The sequence below is a fragment of the Dendropsophus ebraccatus genome, chromosome 3 (genome assembly GCF_027789765.1).
Source record: "Dendropsophus ebraccatus isolate aDenEbr1 chromosome 3, aDenEbr1.pat, whole genome shotgun sequence".
NCBI lineage: Eukaryota > Metazoa > Chordata > Amphibia > Anura > Hylidae > Dendropsophus > Dendropsophus ebraccatus.
Genome location: NC_091456.1, coordinates 169,023,881 through 169,044,936, shown reverse-complemented (window position 1 = coordinate 169,044,936; position 21,056 = coordinate 169,023,881). Strand labels below are relative to the sequence as shown.

At 41.6% G+C, this 21,056-nt stretch overlaps 1 protein-coding gene and 2 long non-coding RNA genes across 6 annotated transcripts in view; 1 reads left to right on the top strand and 2 right to left on the bottom strand.

Moving 5' to 3' along the window:
- LOC138786252 (uncharacterized) overlaps positions 1-1,465 on the bottom strand; it is a 37,818-nt gene extending 36,353 nt beyond the window's left edge. The window contains exon 1 of the long non-coding RNA XR_011362206.1: positions 1,426-1,465. This is a non-coding gene — a long non-coding RNA (uncharacterized lncRNA). The remainder of the gene's footprint in view (positions 1-1,425) is intronic.
- DAB2 (DAB adaptor protein 2) overlaps positions 1-21,056 on the top strand; it is a 57,577-nt gene that overhangs the window by 18,723 nt on the left and 17,798 nt on the right. For both annotated transcript variants that reach the window (XM_069963098.1, XM_069963099.1), the window contains exons 2-8: positions 8,178-8,367; positions 10,581-10,720; positions 11,724-11,822; positions 14,355-14,486; positions 14,682-14,765; positions 16,666-16,692; positions 17,995-18,048. In XM_069963098.1, the coding sequence (XP_069819199.1) occupies positions 8,280-8,367; positions 10,581-10,720; positions 11,724-11,822; positions 14,355-14,486; positions 14,682-14,765; positions 16,666-16,692; positions 17,995-18,048 (624 nt within the window). In that variant the 5' untranslated portion in view covers positions 8,178-8,279. The remainder of the gene's footprint in view (positions 1-8,177; positions 8,368-10,580; positions 10,721-11,723; positions 11,823-14,354; positions 14,487-14,681; positions 14,766-16,665; positions 16,693-17,994; positions 18,049-21,056) is intronic.
- LOC138786251 (uncharacterized) overlaps positions 8,175-21,056 on the bottom strand; it is a 34,440-nt gene continuing 21,558 nt past the window's right edge. For 2 of the 3 annotated variants that reach the window (XR_011362204.1, XR_011362203.1), the window contains exons 2-3: positions 14,625-14,725; positions 8,175-8,334 (exon numbers count right to left, since the gene is read on the bottom strand). This is a non-coding gene — a long non-coding RNA (uncharacterized lncRNA). Of the gene's footprint in view, positions 8,335-14,624; positions 14,726-17,263; positions 17,378-21,056 lie in introns of those variants that run through there. The other variant, XR_011362202.1, reaches the window with a different exon arrangement.

Below are 21,056 nucleotides of genomic sequence, written 5' to 3'. Positions count from 1 at the left end.
ACACTACCCACACACAACAGGGGTGGCACAGTTTTTCAAGAAAGTAACTGTGCTTTTTCTAATCCTGCATAATCCCTTTAAGAGAAACTATCAGCAGTTTGGACTAATCTAAGCTGCTGATATCTCCCTTTTGTGCCTGGGACTCTGAGGATGAAGGTATGCATCTTACCTTCATCCTCTGTTTCCATGTATTTAGTAGTTATATGCACAGGCTAATATGGCGCTTTAGAGCACTGGGGGTGGGACTACTGCCCCCAGGGCACCAATCCACCCCAACCAGCCTGCCTCTCCTAATGAACATTATCGGAGTAGGCCGGCTGGGGATGGGCCACATCGGTGCTCTGGGGGCAGTAGTCCCACCCCAGTGCTCCAAAGCTCCCAATTGGCATATGCATATAACTACTAAATACATGGAAACAATACAGAGGATGAAGGTAACAGACAAAAATTCATCCCAGGCACAAAAGGGCGATATCAGCAGGTTAGATTAGCCTTACCTGCTGACAGTTTCTCTAAAGGGTGTATCAGGGTAAGAAAAACATAACTTAAAAAAAAAACAAAAAAAAAACAGTGCCACTTCTGTCTTTACAGTGTGTGTGTTATTACAACTCGGCTCCATTTAGTTAATTGAAACTGAGCTGCAATACCACACCCAACCTGAAGACAAGAGTGGTGATGTTTCTATATGCAGCTATACTTTTGTAATACTGCATCACCCCTTTAAGGTTTTGACATAACAGTGGGAAACTTAGGGGCACATTTATCATTCTCTTTTCGCCATTATTTTGGCTAATTTAGTAGTTTTGTGCACAGCCTAAAATTTTAAGCTACCTTTATCAAGGCATTTGCGCTATTTTTGACCAGTTTACCCCGGCTAGCCCATCTGTAGTTTTTTAGCCAAATTTTGTTAGCCAGAAATTGCGCAAACACACAAAAAATGAGCTAGATTCATCAATGAGCAAAGTCTGTGAGTTTTTGTGCAGCACAGAGAATTATGCAGATGCTAAAGGTGACCTTTAACAATGCCAATGTGTGTGACATAGAAAGATTAGGAAAATTAGATTGTAAGCATCTCTGTGGCAGATCTGTAAGTATATAGAGCTAAAGGGAGTGCAATGCAAAAGTCATACCCAAACCCAAAGGCACCGGTATTATAAATGGCACATTGTATTGCAGGTGGGGCCCCTGATATATATTTACGGGGCTGGCTCCAGGTTTTTGCGGGCCCTTGGGCGGTAGAGCCTCAGCAGGCCTCTCATTCATCCATCCACTATGCACAATCCTTTATGACACCACTAACATACACAAACACACATTACTGACACACACATACTGACTGACTGACACACACATTACTGACTGACACACATCACTCACTTACACACATATTACTGACTGGCACACTGACTGACACACAACACTTACAGCTCAGTGTTTTTCCTCTTCCTCTCCAGGCTGATCTCCACACTGTAGTATTGAGGACCTGTGGGTCATGTGATCAGGTCCTTTTCTCTGCAGGACAGTCACATCTATCTATCTCCTATTCACACACTATTCCTGGTAGTCTATGGAGGGGGCAAATGGAAACACATGACATTATTGGATTTTTTGGTTAAACTGATAAACTTGGTTAAAATTTATATCGAAAAGATTTGACGGTAACTGATGCAATGTATCACCGAGGACCGCAGCATCTGTTCGGGAGAGAATGGTGTGAATGGTAATCTGAGGGGAAATGGCTGTTCCTGCTGTCAGGTCAGGTTCTGCTCGCTGCAGTCACAGCTGCTCTATTGGATAGAAGCAAAGAAATGCTGAGAACATTGACAATTCACTGAGCGGAGGATGAACGGCTCACACCAGGGACAGACATAGAATTATTGCATATAGTTACAAATGCATAGGGTTCCATATACAGTATACATGCAGTCCATATAGTATATAGCAGGGATAGGGAACCTTGTCTCTCCAGCTGTTGCAAAACTACAACTCCCATCATGCCTGGACAGCCAAAGCTAAAGCTTTGGCTGTCCAGGCATGATGGGAGTTGTAGTTTTGCAACAGCTGGAGAGACAAGGTTCCCTACCCCTGGTGTATAGGTACAAAAGACATTCAGGGAATGTTGGGTGACAAAGCTTATATGCATTTAGAACATGCAATAGGATCCCACACTAATAATACCGCCATGTTGTGCCCCAATGCTGTTCCCAGCTTTGAATATCTCGTGTTTTATACTAGTACCATCCAGTGCATGACACCCATGGCCGCCGCCATCACTGCCCTGAGGCTTCGCAGTCATTTTCCATTCACAAAGGAAACACGTCTTCCTCCAACGCTGAGCTCTCTTCCTTTCTCGTACAAACACGAGAGGAAACGGTCGCAGGAAATGGGTGTCCAGGATGGAGCTGACATGGACGTTGGCCTGACCCCTGTAAATTTATCAAGGCCTGTTATCAGGGCTGGCGTCAGCACAAGGCTTACCTGGGCAAGTGCCGGGGCCCACAGCATCTCTAGGGGCCCAGAGAGTGAGAGGGGCCTAGTTTTCTGATGTTCAGCCTGCTCACTGTAGTGCAAGGTGAGAACTGAACATCAGAAAACACAGGAGACGGAGCAGGATCTGCACAGAGAGAGAAAAGGGATAAGGACCTGATCACATGACCTAAAGGTCCTCAACCTTACAGTGTGGAGAGCACTGGACAGAAAGGAAGAGGGAGAAGACTGAGCTGTAACTGCTGTGTGTCAGTGTCTGAGTGTGTAAGTGTCAGTTAGTCAGTGTCAATGTCAATAATGTATGTTTGTACATGTTAGTGGTGTCTCACGTTATTGTGCATAGTGTGTAAATGAGTGGCCCGCTAAGGCTCTGTTGCCCAAGGGCCTGCAAAAACCAGGAGCCAGCCCTGCCTGTTATAGAGTAACACGCCATTTGGACTTACAATAAATTCCCATTGACGTTAGCTGAGTGCAAAGTATTTTCTAGATGTAGCAAGGTTCAGTTTGTCAGATTAGTACATTTGGTCATTATACAATGGAGTAGATTTATAGGCTTGTCAAAGGGACAAGTTTAGGAGGGAAAAAATGTCCAGTAGGTGGCACCAGAGAGCAAGCACCCTCCCCTTTACTTTACATATATGTTTTTCCCTGTAGAGCTTGCCTGGCCTATAAGACTTCATTGCCTTTTTGTTCTTTACTCACCTCTGCCTGTTTCCCCATCCCTTGATAGGTGTCTGTAGAGAGATAGGAGCCTGTGTATATGTGACTTTTTGCTTCTCACATCAATAGTTTTTTTTTTGTTTTTTTTTTCATTTCTAAATGGAAGAAACTTTACTAAATTTTAGTTGTTGATTGTACGGGTCTCGCCATCCTCAGGCAGTGTCAAGTGTCAGATGATAAGAATTTTTACCATAAACCTGATCTTTAGTTCTTACTGGAGCCAAACATTCATCTTTAAAGGGGTAGTTTACTAAAATAAATTTTTTAAATTAACTGGTGCCAGAAAGTGCCAGAGACTTGTAATTTACTATTAAAAAATCTCCAGTCTTCCAGGACTTATCAGCTGCTATATGGCCTGCAGGAAGTGGTGTATTCTCTCCAGTCTGACACAGAGCTCTCTGCTGCCCCCTCTGTCCATGTCAGGAACCTCTCTGGATCTTCAGAGTGAAAAGAATACACCACTTCCTGCAGGACATACAGCAGCTGATTAGTACTGGAAGACTTGAATTTTTTTAAATAGTGAATTACGTAAATTACAAATCTCTGGCACTTTCTGGCACTAGTTGATTTGAAAGAAAGTTGTTGTTTTTTATTTAACTACCGCTTTAAGGGGGAGTTTAATTTATAGCCCTATGCAGTAAGCTCTTGTGCACCCCCTAGTGGTGTCCACAGGAAGCTAGAATTGTATAATTTGACTTTCTATGAATACGTAGGATTGGGAGCTCTGTATTACAAAACTGAGCTCTTTAAAGGTATAGCAAGAAATGTATCCATGCACAAAAAAAAAAACTGCATAAAAAGTGGTAAAAAAAGTTGGAAATTCACTTTTAGTCTTTATGGATTTTGGCAGCAAAATACTTTATAAAAAGCTGTAATGAAAACTTGCCTCACAGCCAACATAAAGCATGATGTAAGCAAAAATCATACATGCAAAAAAACTGAAGATGAGAGGTTTCAGGATTTACAGCCAATGGAAACTTCTTAATAGTTTTCCTTAAACTAATGTAAACTAAAAATAATTCAGGGTTTTGTCCTTTTAACACTAATTACTTGTTCGCCGTCTTTTCGAGATTCGGCTTTTTTCTCTATAGAAATTTCTAAAACAAGCAGTGTGGCAAAAAGCTAATTGTACCGTTCTGCCGAATGCAGCTGCCTTTAAGACTCGCGGAAAAGCTGTCATGCTGGGACACCATTAGGGTGATCCTACATACTGTAGGTATTGGTGTTACTGGTAGCCATAATAGTGTGGCGATTGGCAGGAATGGTAAGATTTTGCACTGGGGCTCACAGGGCGTTGCTCACTCCAGACATCTGGGGTGCAAGCCCCTGGATGGATTTAGACCTGCAGTCTGTGAGCCGCCAGGATGTGAACCCAACGGGATCGATAATCTGACATTATTGCCTCTGCCAGGGTATCCTGTCCTTATACTGCAACAATATCCCATGGTCACTGTATAGAACTGCAGCTTTTAGATTTGTAACCCTAGCAATTAGGCCACAACTATTTGGAAACCCTAGCAACTAGGCTGTAGCTATTAGACAGGAAACCCTTTTAACCAGGCTGTGGCTGTAGCTATTAGACATGTAACCCTAGCAACCAGGCTGTAGCTGTAGCTATTAGAAAGGTAACCTTAGCAACCAGGCTGGAGCTATTAGGCAGGTAACCCTAGCAACCAGGCCATACCTATTCAATAGCCCTAGAGACCAGGCTGTATCGATTAGACATGTAATCATAGAAACAAGGCTGTAGCTATTAGACAGGTAACTCTAGCAACCAGGCTGTAGCTATAGCTATTAGACAGGTAACCCTAGCAACCAGGCTGAAGCTATAGCTATTAGACAGATACCCCTAGCAACCAGGTGTAGCTATAGCTATTAGACAGGTACCCCTACCAACCAGGCCAGAACTATTAGGTAACCCTAGCTACCAGGCTACAGCTATAGCTATGACACAAGTAACCCAAGCAACAAGGCTGTTACTATTAGACAGGTGTCCCTAGCAACCAGTACACCTCAGCTAAGGTGTCAGTAAACCACTGGCCCAGATTTGTAAAACAGAAATTGGTGTAAAGTGTCCATAGCAACCAATCACAGCTCAGCTATCAGCTAGTTGCTATTGTCAGTTTACACCAATTTCTATCTTACACACTTTGATAAATCTGGGTGTGGCTATTTCTGTAACTGGGGGGCACAGGACCAATTTCCCCCGCCTCCTATCCCTATTTGACCCCACCATTATCAATGATGGCTGTTCTCCTGGGACCCCCACTGCATACCGTGCACATAGGCCATGAATATTTTTGCATGGACTATCCCTTTAAGTAGTGGGGGGTTAATACCATCACAGCCACTTCCTGGCCCCCCTGAGTCATCCTCGTCTTCACTTTCTGCTTATTTACGCTGACAAACTTTTCCTGAAGGTTGATTGGAGTTTCGGATCCAATTTGCCGGGGAACTTGTGGCGCTTCACAGAAGGAGCTTATTTTGTATTGCTGGAGGGTACAGAACGTTTCAGAGCAGAAGATGTTACGTAAGGCTGACAGCTGTTCTGAAGTCTCCGTCTCTGGGGTTTATCTTCCTGTAATTCACTTTGGGCTGAGAATTGTTTACAGCCCCGATGCTGAGCGCTGGGTAATATGGTTTTCTTGTCATGCATGCTGTCAGATTAAACCTTTAACTCCAGGAATTTTCTAGTTTATTTCCTGAAATTGAAGCATAGCGGCGAGAAAATAAAGGTATTTGTCATCTCCTCATTTTTCATGGCACGAGTCTCGCAAAGCTGCCGTGTGCCGGTCACGAATAGCCTACAAAATTGCATTAAAATCTGAACTGTTTGGTGAGTTTTTTTCTGCTAGGGTTTAGAATAGTCTCATAGGGAAGAACAGAACCAACCCTTTTCATTGATCAAGGCTGTTTGGAGTCTCTTTGACTCTCTTTGGAGTCAAATTTTACATCTATGCATTAATTTCTTTTGGTTCCCTGATGAACCCATTAAGCAGGGGAAACACGTCGGAACCTGTAAATTCTGGAACCCAGTAATATCAGCGTGGCACCACCATCATACAACATCAAGAACTTTACACTTACGGTAGTCCTGGTATCACATCCCATCCCGTGTTTTTTTTTTTTAATTCTTCACTACAATCTAGGGTGGTTGGGGCCATGCTATTAAAGGGGTACTCCAGAGCTAATTGTTTTCTTTCAAATCAACTGGTGTCAGAAAGTTAAACAGTTTTGTAATTTACTTCTATTTAGAAATCTCAAATCGTCCAGTACTTATCAGCTGCTGTATGTCCTGCAGGAAGTGGTGTATTCTTTCCAGTCAGACACAGTGCTCTCTACTTTCACCTCTGTCCATGTCAGGAACTGTCCAGAGCAGGAGAAATTTTCTATGGGGAATTGCTACTGCTTTAGACAGTTCCTGACATTGACAGAGGTGGCAGCAGAGAGCACTGCGTAAGACTTGAAACAGTACCCCACTTCCTGCAGGGCATATAGCAGTTGATAGGTACTGGAAAACTTGACATATCTAAATACAATTGTAAATTACAAATTTATAAAACTTTTTTGACACCAGTTCATTTGAAAGAAAAAACATTTTGGCGGAGTACCCCTTTAATTTCATGTAAGTAGACATTCTCTCCTGTCCCTAAGATATTAGGATGCCCCACAAAGAACGAAGAAAAACCAGACATTCCATAAAGGAACATAAATTTGTCTCATTACCAGGACACTGTCATCGTAAAGCCGAGAGTTTGGTCTGTGTCAGGCTGAGAGTAGACTCAAAACAATTTTATTAGATGATGTCACTCCCCATAACACAGTATATTGTTATATTGGCTGTCATAAATCTGTATGTAAGTATACAGGGGTTATATTAAGACATCACCACTATGTGCTGCTTTGTCTGTCTGCTGGTTACATAGAAAGATATTAGACTGACGACTGTGTTGATTGTTTTTACTATACAAAAGGTGGGAAAACCTATTGCTCCACTGCATCTAATAGAAAAAATAAAGCAACTTTATATATACTCCTCATAACCCATCATTTACTGTTCTGTGCATAAAGCTGTAATGCAGTCTCCATGGTAACAGACTACAGGTGTAGTCTGAAGCTGTATTCCTGTGTTACTCTTGTCCATCCTTTTCCATAGGTGATAACTTATTAGGGACCCCCATCGATTATGAAAACCAGGGTCAAATGTTCTCCAAGTGAATTGTATACTTTCATGGGCTATGAAGCTTATGAACAATTATCAGAGTACGGAAGCCCCATTGTTAATGAATGGAGCGGTGGCCAAACATGCACACTGCTACTCCATCCACATGGGGGGGGGGGGCTTGGGGGGCAGTTGATTTCTGATCTTTCTGAGCTGGGGGATCCCTCACGATCATATAATTATGTGGTATACCTTAATCTTGAATTTAATAATAATAATAATTTAATAATAATAATAATAATAATAATAATTTAATTTTAGGGTCCATTTACACAGAAAGATTATCTGCTATAGATTTGAAGCCAAAGCCAGAAACAGACTATAAACAGAGAACAGGTCATAAGGGAAAGACTGAGATTTCTCCTCTTTTTAAATCCATTCCTGGCTTTGGCTTCAAATCTTTGGCAGATAATCTGTCAGATAATCTTTCTGTGTAAATGGACCCTTAGGACAACCCATTTAAGAAAAGAGGACAACCCCGAAAGGCATTAAAGGGGTTATTAAGGATTAGACAAAACACAGATACATTCTTGCAAATACAGTGCTCCCTTCAGGTTGTTTGTGGTATTACAATTAAGCTCCTTTCTTAAATGAAATGAGCTACAAAACCCACACAGGACAGGAGTGGTGCTGTTTCTGGAAGAAAGCGGCCATGTTTTTATAAGCCTGGATAACCCCTTTAAGATTGGTGTTTAGACTGGGTCAATGGATGTCAGTTATAAAACTGTTTTTTATTTTTGTCTTTTAGGTGTAAATATGGCCTTCCTTTAAACGTTGAATTTGGGGAGCTCCTCTGTAATCGTCCATTGTAGTTTTTATGATCCTGACATTGTGAGGCAGGCCTCCAAACATGTCTACCGATGTAGAATCCTGCACCAGCACTTCAACCGATGTGGCCCCTGCCGCTAAACCAACGACAAAGAAGGAAAAGAAAAAAGGTAACTAAAAGAAGTGCATGCAGTATTCCACTGTCCACCCTTAAGGCTGGGTTCACACTACATATATTTCAGGCAGTATTTGGTCCTCATGTAAGGTCCTCATAGCAACCAAAACCAGGAGTGGATTGAAAACACAGAAAGGCTATGTCCACACAATGTTGAAATTTCGTGGATGGCCGCCATATAACGGTAAATAACTTCCATTATTTCAATACAACAGCCGTTGTTTTAAAATAACAGCAAATATTTGCCATTAAATGGCGGCCATCCACTCAATTTCACCATTGTGTGAACAGATCTTTTCTGTGTTTTCAATCCACTCCTTGTTTTGGTTGCTATACAGCCTCAAACATACAGCCTCAAATATACGTAGTGTGAGGCCTAATTATACTGGGTTCACACTACGTATATGTCAGTCAGTATTGTGGTCCTCATATTGCAACCAAAACCAGGAGTGGATTAAAAACACAGAAAGGATCTGTTCACACAATGTTGAAATTGAGTGGATGGCCGCCATTTAATGGCAAATATTTTCTGTTATTTTAAAACAACGGCTGTTATATTGAAATAATGGCCGTTATTTACTGTTATATGGCGGCCATCCACTCAATTTCAACATTGTGTGGACAGATCCTTTCTGTGTTTTTAATCCACTCCTAGTTTTGGTTGCAATATAAGAACAACAATACTGACTGAAATATACGTAGTGTGAACATATCACTCCGTGCCTGATACATATAGTACCACTAGAGCTCAATCACTTGGTATTGATTGCTATACTTAAAGGGGAACTTCGGAGAATTAATCATTTATTTATTTATTCATTCATTCAAATAAACAGGTTTCAGAAACTTTTACAGGTTTATTTAAAACTTTCAGGCCTTCCAGTACTTATCAGTTGCTATATACCCTGCAGTAAGCGGTGTATTTTTTCCAGTCTGACACAGTGCTCTCTGCTGCCACCTCTGTCCATGTCAGGAACTGAAGTAACAAATCACCATACAAAACCTCTCCTGCTCTGGACAGTTCCTGTCATGGAGAGCAGTGTGTCAGACTGAAAATGAAAGGGGTACTCCGTGCTGGGGGGCTTTTTTGCCTATGGCCGGGGAGGAGGTGGATGAGGGCAATGATGTCCCCTTACCTCCCCGATTCCAGTGCCATGCCCCGGATTGCGCCACTCCAGTCCACGCTGCTCGGCCGCTTTCTGGTCTCTGCAGAGGCTTGAGAAGTGACGTTTCAAGTCCGCCTCCACCACTGATGTCTCAAGCCTGCGTCAGAGACCAGGAAGCCGCCGAGCAGCGCGGACTGGAGCGGCGCGATCCGAGACACGGCACTGGAACCTGGGAGGTAAGGGGACGTCATTGCCCTCATCCACCTCCTCTCTGGCCATAGGTAAAAAAAAGCCCCCCAGCCCGGAGTACCCCTTTAACCACTTCCTGCAGGACATACAGCAGCTGATATGTACTGGAACACTGGAGATTTTTAAATAAAAGTAATTTACAGATCTGTATAACTTCCTGACACCATTTTTATTCTCCGAAGTTCCCCTTTAAGAGCTTCCTCCCCCCCCCCCAGAATCCATCCCTATTTCTATGTTGTTAATTCATATGCAAAGTTTAAAAACCTTTTTTTTATAGACTACAAGGGAAAGCTGTATGTCCTAAGCCCCTACACATTGCCATATTGTATGTATGGCTCATCCTATCAGGGCTACTAAAGTAAAATTGAAGGACACATAGTTATTTCCGCTTGTGAATGTGATGCAGCTATGGAAGCTGATGTTTTGACAGGTGAAGATCCTAACAACCTTCAAGCTTCTTCATCATGTAAAAGAGCAAACGTAGCGGAGAGCGTAGACGGTTAATCCAAGCCATGTGTCCTCAAGCCCACAAACATCTGGCTTTCATGTAAAGTGCTGAATGAAGGACCCACTGTGACCACTGAAACATGATAGCAATGCTGTTCTGGGCAGATTTACAGCCCCGGAGCCCTTACTGTAGGTTTATTACACAATGCTGCATCAACAGAATATAGTGTTACCTTCCCATGCATGGCCGCCAGAGGCTCCAACCCTAAAGATTGCAGAGTTCCCAATTAGAGATGCAGTTATTGGAGAAGCTGATAATTGTAGTCATGGGAAATCCCTGGCCAGACATGCTGGGGGTACTAGTTCTTCAGGCAGATGTTGATTGTGTCCTCTGATGTTCCCGCAGGTCCAGAGAAAACAGATGAATTTCTTTTGGCCAGATTTAAAGGGGATGGGGTACGATATAAAGCCAAATTAATAGGAATCGATGATGTGCCGGAGGCGCGAGGAGATAAAATGAGTCAGGACTCCATGATGAAGCTGAAGGTGAGGGTCCTATCCTCTTCCAGTTAAGAAGTGATACAATTGTATCAAGTCTAGACAATGCTCTGTGAGCTCTACAGCCTGGACTCCAGACTGATACATTGTACATAGCTAGTCCTGCTCTCAGCTAAGAAGTTATACAATTGTATCAAGTCTAGACAATGCTCTGTGAGCTCTACAGCCTGGTCTCCTGACTGATACATTGTACATAGCTAGTCCTGCTCTCAGCTGAGAAATGATATGATTGTATTCAGTTTAGACAATGCTCTGTGAGCTCTACAGCCTTGTCTCCGACTGATACAGTGCCGGACTGGCCCACCAGAGTACCAGGGAATCCTCCGGTGGGCCCCAAGCTTTATAACCTGCACAAACACTGACTGTTGTTTCTTACTGGTTTGTCATTGGTGGGCCCCCAGGATCATTTCCTCTGGTGGGCCCCAGATACCCCAGTCCGACACTGGACTGATACATTGTACATAGCTAGTCCTGCTCTTAGCTGAGAAGTGATACAATTGTATCCTGTCTAGACAATGCTCTGTGAGCTCTACAGCCTGGACTCCAGACTGATACATTGTACATAGCTAGTCCTGCTCTCAGCTGAGAAGTGATACAATTGTATCCAGTGTAGACAATGCTCTGTGAGCTCTACAGCCTGGACCCCAGACTGATACATTGTACATAGCTAGTCCTGCTCTCAGCTGAGAAGTAATACAATTGTATCCAGTCTAGACAATGCTCTGTGAGCTCTACAGCCTGGACTCCAGACTGATACATTGTACATAGCTAGTCCTGCTCTCAGCTGAGAAGTGATACAATTGTATCCAGTCTAGACAATGCTCTGTGAGCTCTACAGCCTGGACTCCAGACTGATACATTGTACATAGCTAGTCCTGCTCTCAGCTGAGAAGTGACACAATGATATCCAGTCTAGACAATGCTCTGTGTGCTATACAGCGCCCATTCCTGCACTCAGAAGTAATGATATATTATATTACATCTTTTGCAGGGTATGGCGGTTGCAGCTCGTTCTCAGGGACAACACAAACAGCGAATCTGGGTGAACATTTCCCTCTCTGGTATAAAAATAATCGACGAAAAAACCGGTGTAAGTTTATGTCTGTAGGTATATTCATACATAAAATGCAAATGAGTGACTTTTTTTTTTCTATTGTGCTTGTCTATATTTGTGACTTGCAGAAAAATAAGCAAAAATTTTATTAGGAATCAATCCAGAAATCCAGGCAATTCTAAAGGGTTAACTTACTTTTACTCCCTGCACTGTAGATGTTTACTCAGTGTACTCAATAACAGACATGAACTTTTCTACTGTCTGCGTATTAGTTTAAATGTACTATAGTCTATTATACAAAATATTTTATCAGTTATTAGTGCAAAAATCCTGAAGATTTTAAAGGGTTCACTTACTTTTACCCTGCACTGTGGGTGTTTACTTACTGTGTTACTTTATACTGTCTTGTCTAGAATTGTTACTTGATAAGATAATATTTTATTAGCAATTAATGAAGCAATCCATAAAACTCCAAAGGGTTCACTTACTTTCACTTGCACCTGTATGTTGTGCTTATCTCAGAGACTATTGGATATAATCATGCCCATGTATATATATATATATATATATATATATATATATATATATATATATATCTATCCATGAAACACAGATGTAACTTGTGGGTGTCTTAAGGACATTCATAGCCGCACAGATTCCTTTGAGGCGACATCCAAAATATTCCACCCTGTGTATTTTTTCACAGATATTTGAAGGGGGGGGGGGGGGGGGGAATGAAGTGAGAATTAAACACAAAATATTCTAACACTTGCGCAACCACAACCTTAGTCATCTGGAACACGACGTTCCGGTAAATGTGGCTTTCACTGAGGTTTTACGGCCCCCAGCTGTTAAAATATTACATAGAGCAATGGTGTGAGGTGGGAGTCTCAAGACATTGGAGATTTCACTTCAGTAACAGCCATATTCAGTAACAGCCATATATTCTTCCCGGGTCACAGAAATAACATCACTTCCCTCAGTATCGCTGGGGTCATAATACCCCCCACCCCCCCTGCCCTTCATGTCTTGCCTGTCCTGTAATTGGGAATTCCAAGGGAGGGGGTACAGGATGAGGAGGAGGAGATGTCTTTACTTTTTATAGTGCATTTGAGTGAGCAAATAAAATCATCCTAATGCTCTAGGCAGATCTATGTGTCGCCATGGTTACAGACTACAAATAGATCTTGTGTAGTCTGATACCAGAACCAAATTCAGACAGAACAGACAGTAGGGCTATTAGGGCTGTAAACAGGAAGCAGAGTCAGGGGCCCGCAGAAGAGTCATATAGGGGCCACCATAGGCTGTCAGTTCTCTTGTTTAAAATGAGGAATAATAAAGAAAATATTGTTCTAGACACACACACACACACACACACTATATATATTAATGTTTCATATATACTTACATAATTATATAGACCAACAAAGATACCAATATATACCTATATTGTCACATATATACCCACATATGGGTATTTACCTATATTATATATACACCCTATAGACTCATATATACACCTGTCTATACCACACTCTATATCCAAATCTATGCTCACATACTAAGACCTACAGTGATCCTCATATATAACTATATACTCACATATATACCACATACATTCTTAAATACTCACACATATACTTTACATATATTCCTATATATATATATCACCTATATACCTATATACTCATTTATCAACAGAGATATCCATACAGTATATACTATACTCTATATCCACAAATATACTATATACTTGCATTTATACCATCCTACTGTATATATCCACATATATACGGTACATTTATTTTCACATATATACCACTCTCTATATCCACATGTATACCTATAGAGTACACTAAAATAAATACCCACATGTATACCACTCTGTATACCCACATATATACTACTCTGTATACCCAAATATATACCCACATGTATACCATTATGTATTGCAAAATATGCTGGCATATTTTCAATACTTACATACATACCCTCAAATTAACCATACTATACCTGCATACCGACATAAATACACACATACAGTATATATCATCCTTTATACCTCCATGTATAGTATCCATAAATAGACATACAATATATAGCCACCTAAATATACCTACGTATCCACATACATACATGAAGTTCTTGTCTACTGTTCTTTGCAAGTTCCCTGGGTCCACCATCTATAAGATGAAGCAGAACCCTTCCCTGACTGCAGGGGGCAGCACTGACAGTGATTCAGCAGTTCTACATGTTCCTGATGATATACGTCATACACTGATGGACCATCTGACGATCATGGCGGAGCTGGGGGCACCTCTTTCTGTGCCCCCCACCTACTCATGTCTTGGAGGAAGAACCTATTGACCCTATCAGATCCCAGATGCAACTGCTACCTCTCTACCCCCTATATAGGATGACTGCTGATAGCATGGCACCCCACCAGGGGAACAGACATCATGGCGGTGCTATCTGTTACTGTAGCTGCCGCCATGGTTCACATGTTCGCACCGTATCAATCACTGCCGAATGAATGATCAGGACGTCTTCTCTTTAATCTCTTTCTAGGTAATCGAGCATGAACATCCTGTTAATAAGATTTCTTTCATTGCCCGGGATGTGACTGACAACCGGGCGTTCGGCTACGTCTGCGGAGCTGAAGGACAACATCAATTCTTTGCCATAAAGACATCGCAGCAGGTACGGTGTGACAGGATTATTAAGAGCCGGCGCTAGGAGGTCACCTTGGGGGAAGTTAACAAAGTTGGAAAAACTGAAGTTTTTGCTATTATGGATGAGCCCTTTAAGTGTGGGTGCAGGTGTGAAGGAAGGAATCACATGGGCAAATCACATTGCATGCCAAACTCTCCATGTCCATTTCTTCTCCATTCTCAGGCTGAACCTCTAGTTGTGGACCTGAAGGATCTATTCCAAGTCATCTATAACACAAAGAAGAAGGAGGATGAAGACAAGAAGAAGGTATACCCCTGCTCTCCCCCTACCAGGACTGTATATGATGCATAGCCTACGTGACTTCACCTATCTATGGGGCACACTACAGCCCCATTTATACAGATGGACAATTGCTGGCCACTGTTCCCTCTAAACCTCTATAGGTAGTAAGAGGGATGATAGGGACATGGGCACAGTGCCCATACAGCAGCCAGACATGCAGGGCCGTTAGGGCACTTATAGGGCTGATGTATGTATTCCTGGTGGTCTAGGGCAATAAAGGGGTTGATTCCACAATACATAGTTACATAGTTAATACGGTTGAAAAAAGACACATGTCCATCAAGTTCAACCAAGGAGGGGATGGATACAGGGAAGGGGGAGGGGTGATAGGTTCTATACATATGCATTTATATTATTTTGGTCTAAGAACCTGTCTAGCCCTGTTTTGAAGCCCTCTACTGTTGTTGCTGTGACCAGATCCTGTGGTAGTCTGTTCCACAGATTCAATATTGCTGGTGGTCCAGGGCAATAAAGAGGTTAATGCCAAGAGCAGTCTAATGTCTAGAGCAGTTGTAGGGTTAATGTCAGTATTCATGGTGGTCTTTGGCAATAAATAGATTAATGACACAAAACCTGGTGGTCTAGGGCAGTGATGGAATTAATGTCAAGTGTCTTGAAAATTTCGGAACGTGGATGTGGGTGATAGATTTAGGTAGACTAGACCAGCAAAATGGTTATTTTCACAATTCCTGGTAGCCTAGAGCAGCGAACAGGTTCATGTTATGATCCCTGGTGAGCTAGAGCAGTGAAAGGGTTACTTCTACAATTTCTGGTGGGCTAGATGAGTGAAAGGGTGAATTTTGTATGATCCCGGGTGATCTAGAGTGGGGGTGGGGTTGAATTTAGGGTCCCTGGTGGCCTTGGAGAGTGAAATTGTTCATTTTAGGGTTCTTAATTGGCTACAGCAGTAAAAATGGTTAATACTACATTCTCTGGTGGTGAGTGGTGAAAGGGTTACCTTTAGGGTCCATGGTGGGCTAGGGCAGTTCAAGTCTTACTTTTAGGGTCCCTGGTTGAAAGCAGTGAAGGGGTTAATCATTCATACCTGGGGTTCAGTATTTTCTCCCCCCTGTAGGTACTAACATTGTCCTGGATGTAGCTGCAGGCTGAACACTGATCGTCCTGCTTCCTGCTCTCACTCATCTCTACGCACCCAGCATAGAGATAGGTGAAGCGAGGGGATAGGGAGGATGAAGCAGCTATAATACAAATAAAGCAGAAACAGCGCCACATGTGTCTACAGGTAGTGTTTAGTATTGCAGCTCATCCTCATTTTCCAACTGCTTTCACTTTTATGAAACCTAGCTGCAATACCACATACAAACTGAGGACAAGAGTGACGCTGTTTCTGGAAGAAAGCAGACTTTTCTAATCCTGGATAAGACCTTTAAACAACTTGTTACCTAGGATGTTTGGGGCTCTCCTGTAGTTCCCAGACTTTACAAATAACTGCTTTGTATAGAAGACATCCTGTGCTATTATATAAATGGTCTTGTTTTTATTTGATCGTATAATTATATATATAATTATATGGTTTGTAATGCATCTCCTGATTAGACTGTGTGCTACATGCTCCTTTTTTATTAAAGAATATCTCCCTCTAATGGTCACAGTTGGAACAGCACCCACTCATTTCTATTATTTTTCTCTTATATATTGTCATGTTGTATTGCAATCATAGTAACAGTAATAACATGGTCAGTGTGAGAACGTTCATAATGGAATTTGTGCCGATGGGGGTGGGGGAGTATGGTGATTGAAGGGAGATACCAACTTTAAAGGAGGGAAGGGTGATTTTGTGAAGTATCTGAATGATAAAAAAATTTTATTACATTATGTTATATCCTTTTTTTTTTTTTTATAGAATGAAGAAGGTAACCAGCCAGTTGAGGTAAGGTTCCCAATATAAAGCTTTTTTGAACTCAAAAGTCTTTAACTTCTATTAGTCAAAAAAACAACTCTGTGACAATAGGAAAGGCTAGCTCTACTAGCAGTTTATCAGGTCAATTATGTCAAGGTCAGTATGCTGAACTGTGACCTGTTATTGTATGTTAAAGAAAAGGGAGAAAGTAGGAGGAGCCTTATATGAACATAGCCATGTACTTTCTCCCTGCTGTTATCACCTGCAGAAGAGAAAGGAGATAAGTGATGAGAAATGTAAACGATAGCGGTCAAATTAGATGGATCTTCAATATTAATCAATTTCAAACAATGTCTATGGCTGTAGAGAGAACTTGCCTGGTGATCCCAGCAGCCTCTGCACTGATTTAAGCAGGTTATCTTTCTGCAGTGTCAGAAGCAGTTGTGATAACAGATGTAGTAACAGAAAAAAGATGGAGAAATGAGGTTGACATAGTAGGGGGAGTCTTGAACTAACATAGCCATGTACTTCCTCCCTGCTGATGTTCTCTGCAAGAGCAAAGGAAGAAAGAAATAGATGGTAAGAAATTGAGAAATATTACCTTATTATAAGCATTGGTCCTGTAGAGAAAACTTGCTAGCTAATAGAGCTCTGTGATTCCAGCAGCCTCTGCACCGATTCAAGCAGATTATCTCTCTACAGTGCCAGAAGTTGATGTCACGTGCAGGAACAAAAAAAAAAAAAAATAGATAGATGGTTGGAAATATAATGAAGACATCTTAAATAGATGTCTCCTTAATTTATTATGCAATTACAAGCAGCATATGTGTCTATAGAGGGAACTTGCTAGCTAATAAAGCACTTTGATTACAGCAGTCTCTGCACTGATTCAAGCAGGGTATCTATATGTATTGTCAGAGGCAACTGTAGCCACAGATGTAGTAACAGAGGAAAAGGGAGGAATAAAGAGGTAGAGAAAGTAGGAAGAGCCTTAACATAAACCATTAGATAGATAGATAGATAGATAGATAGATAGATAGATAGATAGATAGATAGATATGTGGCTAGAAATTTCATGCATATATTTAAATAGATGTATCTTTAGTATATTCCCTAAATAAAAGCTATGTCAGTGTCTATAAAAGGAACTTTCCAGTTAATAAAGCACTGTGATTACAGCAGCCTCTGCACTAATTCAGGCAGGTTAGGAGCAAGTGTGACCATAGATGTAGCAACAAATGAAAAGGGAAAGGTAGACTTTTAACGGTCATGTTGCCATATCATAGACAAATGTTGCAGCTAGCTACAGTATCTGTGTTTTTTGCTCTATAGAATGGAAGTGACGCTTTGGTCAGCCTTAACAATGACATCGACCAAATCAAATTAGTAAGTACACCCCGGTAATGGTTTCCTCCGTCTTATGTCGTACAGTAAATGCGTAGTAAAACCTTGCTGTCTGTTGATATATACATGCGTTTACAGCAGCTTGCTTTATGATTGTGGATGATCTGATATGTGAGAAGGACCAAAATAGGCAACGATGTGGATAGAGCATATCCCCTCCGTAGCTGAATACAGGTCTCTATTACAGTGCCTGTACTCTGTCTATGGGGGCTGAAGAGACTGCCAGGGTTATGGCTGCCCTGCTCTAATATAAGAGCCCCTCCTCTCATAATCAGACTGTGTTATATGAAGATGCTGCTGTAAGTACATGACTGGTGTGTCTAATACATATCAACACGTCCGTCTCCCCCGTCTCTTCACTAAATCTCAATCTCTCCTTCCCTTGTCAGACCAAAAACAAAGCTTGTTAAGGCTGAATATGTGTCGGTAAGTGTGATAGTACACAGTGCAATAGTGACATGATTGGGAAAAATACACCTTTTCTTTTTACATAATTGACCTTTTTATTTATTTTTTTTACTTGACTGCACCTAAAATGCAACCAGACAACCATTTTGTATTTTTTTTTTTTTAAAGGAGAGGTTTCTTTCTCTAATATTGGCCATTGAAAATGAACCTCAGACAATCAGCTCTCCCAAACCATATACAGTATTTCGCTGCAGCAGCCACTAGAGGAGAAATATAGTATTACATTCATGCCATAAAATATGGTGACAGACCGCCCCACATCCTTCACGGTGCAGTTACTACTCTTACTCTCACACTCTATACCAGGGATGTCAAACTCAGGCCCTCCAGCTGTTGCGGATCTACAAGTCCCATCATGCCTGGACAGCCAAAGCTTGAGCTTTGGCTGTCCAGGTGTGATGGGAATTGTAGTTTTAAAACAGCTGGAGGGCCTGAGTTTGACACATCTGCTCTATACTCTTAGGGGATATATGGCTTGTATTGATGAAGTGTACACTTTCAATTCAATGAGGCCACTATGAAACACTATCATTTACTACTTAATGCCATGCTATAATTTTATAGATTTGAAGGGGCACTCTGGTAAAAAAATTTTCAAAAAAACAACTGGTGCCATTAAGTTATACAGATTTGTAAATTACTTCTATTAAAAAACACTCTAATCTTCCAGTACTTATCAGTTGCTGTATGTCTTGCAGGAAGTGGTGTATTCTTTTGAATCCGAAACAATGCTCTCTGCTGCCACCTCTGTCCATGTAAGGAACTGTCCAGAGCAGAAGCAAATCCCCATAGAAAACCTCTCCTGCTCTGGCCAGGTTCTACTTGTCTGGTTCTACTTGTGTGGTCAATGGCGCCTATATATAAATCCTCCTCTATATTATGTCACTATTGCACTAAGCACTGTTGTGTGTCATTGGTCTGATCACAGTTATAACTTTATTTCCCATCTTTTAGTTACGATTTAATTCCTTTTTTTTAGGACGGTATTTTTATGTTTTGTTTATATATTTGGCGCTTTACATCACAGACTTCATATAGAGTCTCTTATGGGTACCTGTGATTAGGTTTACTCACTGTCACACCTAAGTTTGCGTAACTATAGATATGACCACACCAGGTCAGTTCCATGTACTGTATAAGCCCTATTGAATCGGAATAAGGAAATGACCCTGCCATATTTATACTTACCTGAGCTCCTGGCGGCAGGGGTGACTGCAGGGTGATCAGTGAGGAAACCTAATCCCAGGTGCCCTTTAAGAAGAGTAGGTTTAGCTTTAAGGAAACCCTAAGCCTTAACACAAGGGATGGACCCATTTCATAAGCCGGTATTATTGAGAACGCTTGGCATTTGATTGCCCGCAGCTGCAGACGTTGGATGCCACCCTAGGACTTCCAGGAAAACATGGATATGACCTATAGCTGTGTTCATGTTTTCCAGGACTCCCTAGGATGGCATCCAAATTCTGCAGCCGTGGGGAATCAAGTGATGATTGTTCAGGATCAGACAACATTGCTGAACATGATAAACTACTTTAATGGTCATGAAACATGTCATTGTGGGGTTAATGTGCACCTAAAAGACCAAAATTGTCTATAAAAAGTGACACCTATAAGACAAGTTCTTTCAATTTCATGTAGCTGTAGGGGGGAGTCGATAGGCTTGGTTCTCATGAATACCAAACATGGCCGCCCCCATGTGTGCCGGCTGGGGGTGTCCAGCTTCATACTGTAGTACTTAGCCATCAGAAACCTCACTTTGCAGTTTGACGACTTCTGAAACTCATTAATCTTCACCGATATTGGTAGATTTTTTGTGGTTCACATCCCTTTTGTTTTATTTACTCAGTGCATGCTTATATGTGTCCACCGATGGTTCTCGACTATAACTGTTCCTATACAACTCACTATCCTTCTACAGGACAGCAGGGTTCTGTATTAAATGACACCGGTTCCGACACTTGACTACAAATTTTACCAAATTTTGGCAACATCCAATGAAACTCTTACATGTTCAAGTACTATATATGTCTACAGAGGGAACTATTCTTAAAGGAGTTGGTCAGGATGAGGCCAGGTGCACATTATGATTGTGCCCCCCATGGCATATATATGGCAAGCTACCAATAGGAGACCAATCAAACAGTCAGCGGCTCCATGAACCTCAACATAAGCAGCTAGTAACTATGCTCAGCTCATGTACTGTATATTGATCAGTCCAAAGTTGAAAAACACATATATGTTTAGCATAGTCATGGGCCTTCTTTGTTGCATCCATTGAAGTCAATAGGACCCCTACCTGTCTATCCACATATACGTCGGCATCCTATTTTTCTGACATATAGGTGCCAGGAGGGGTATGATGTAAATATGCTCTCTAAAAAATTCAACACCAGTGCCACACCCCTCCAGAGGTGGTGTCTGGTATTGCAGCTCAGCTCCGTTGAAGTGAATAGAGTTAAGCGGCAGTACTATGCAAAACCTATAGGCAGATGTGGTGCTGTTTTAGACAAGAGCACTCCTGC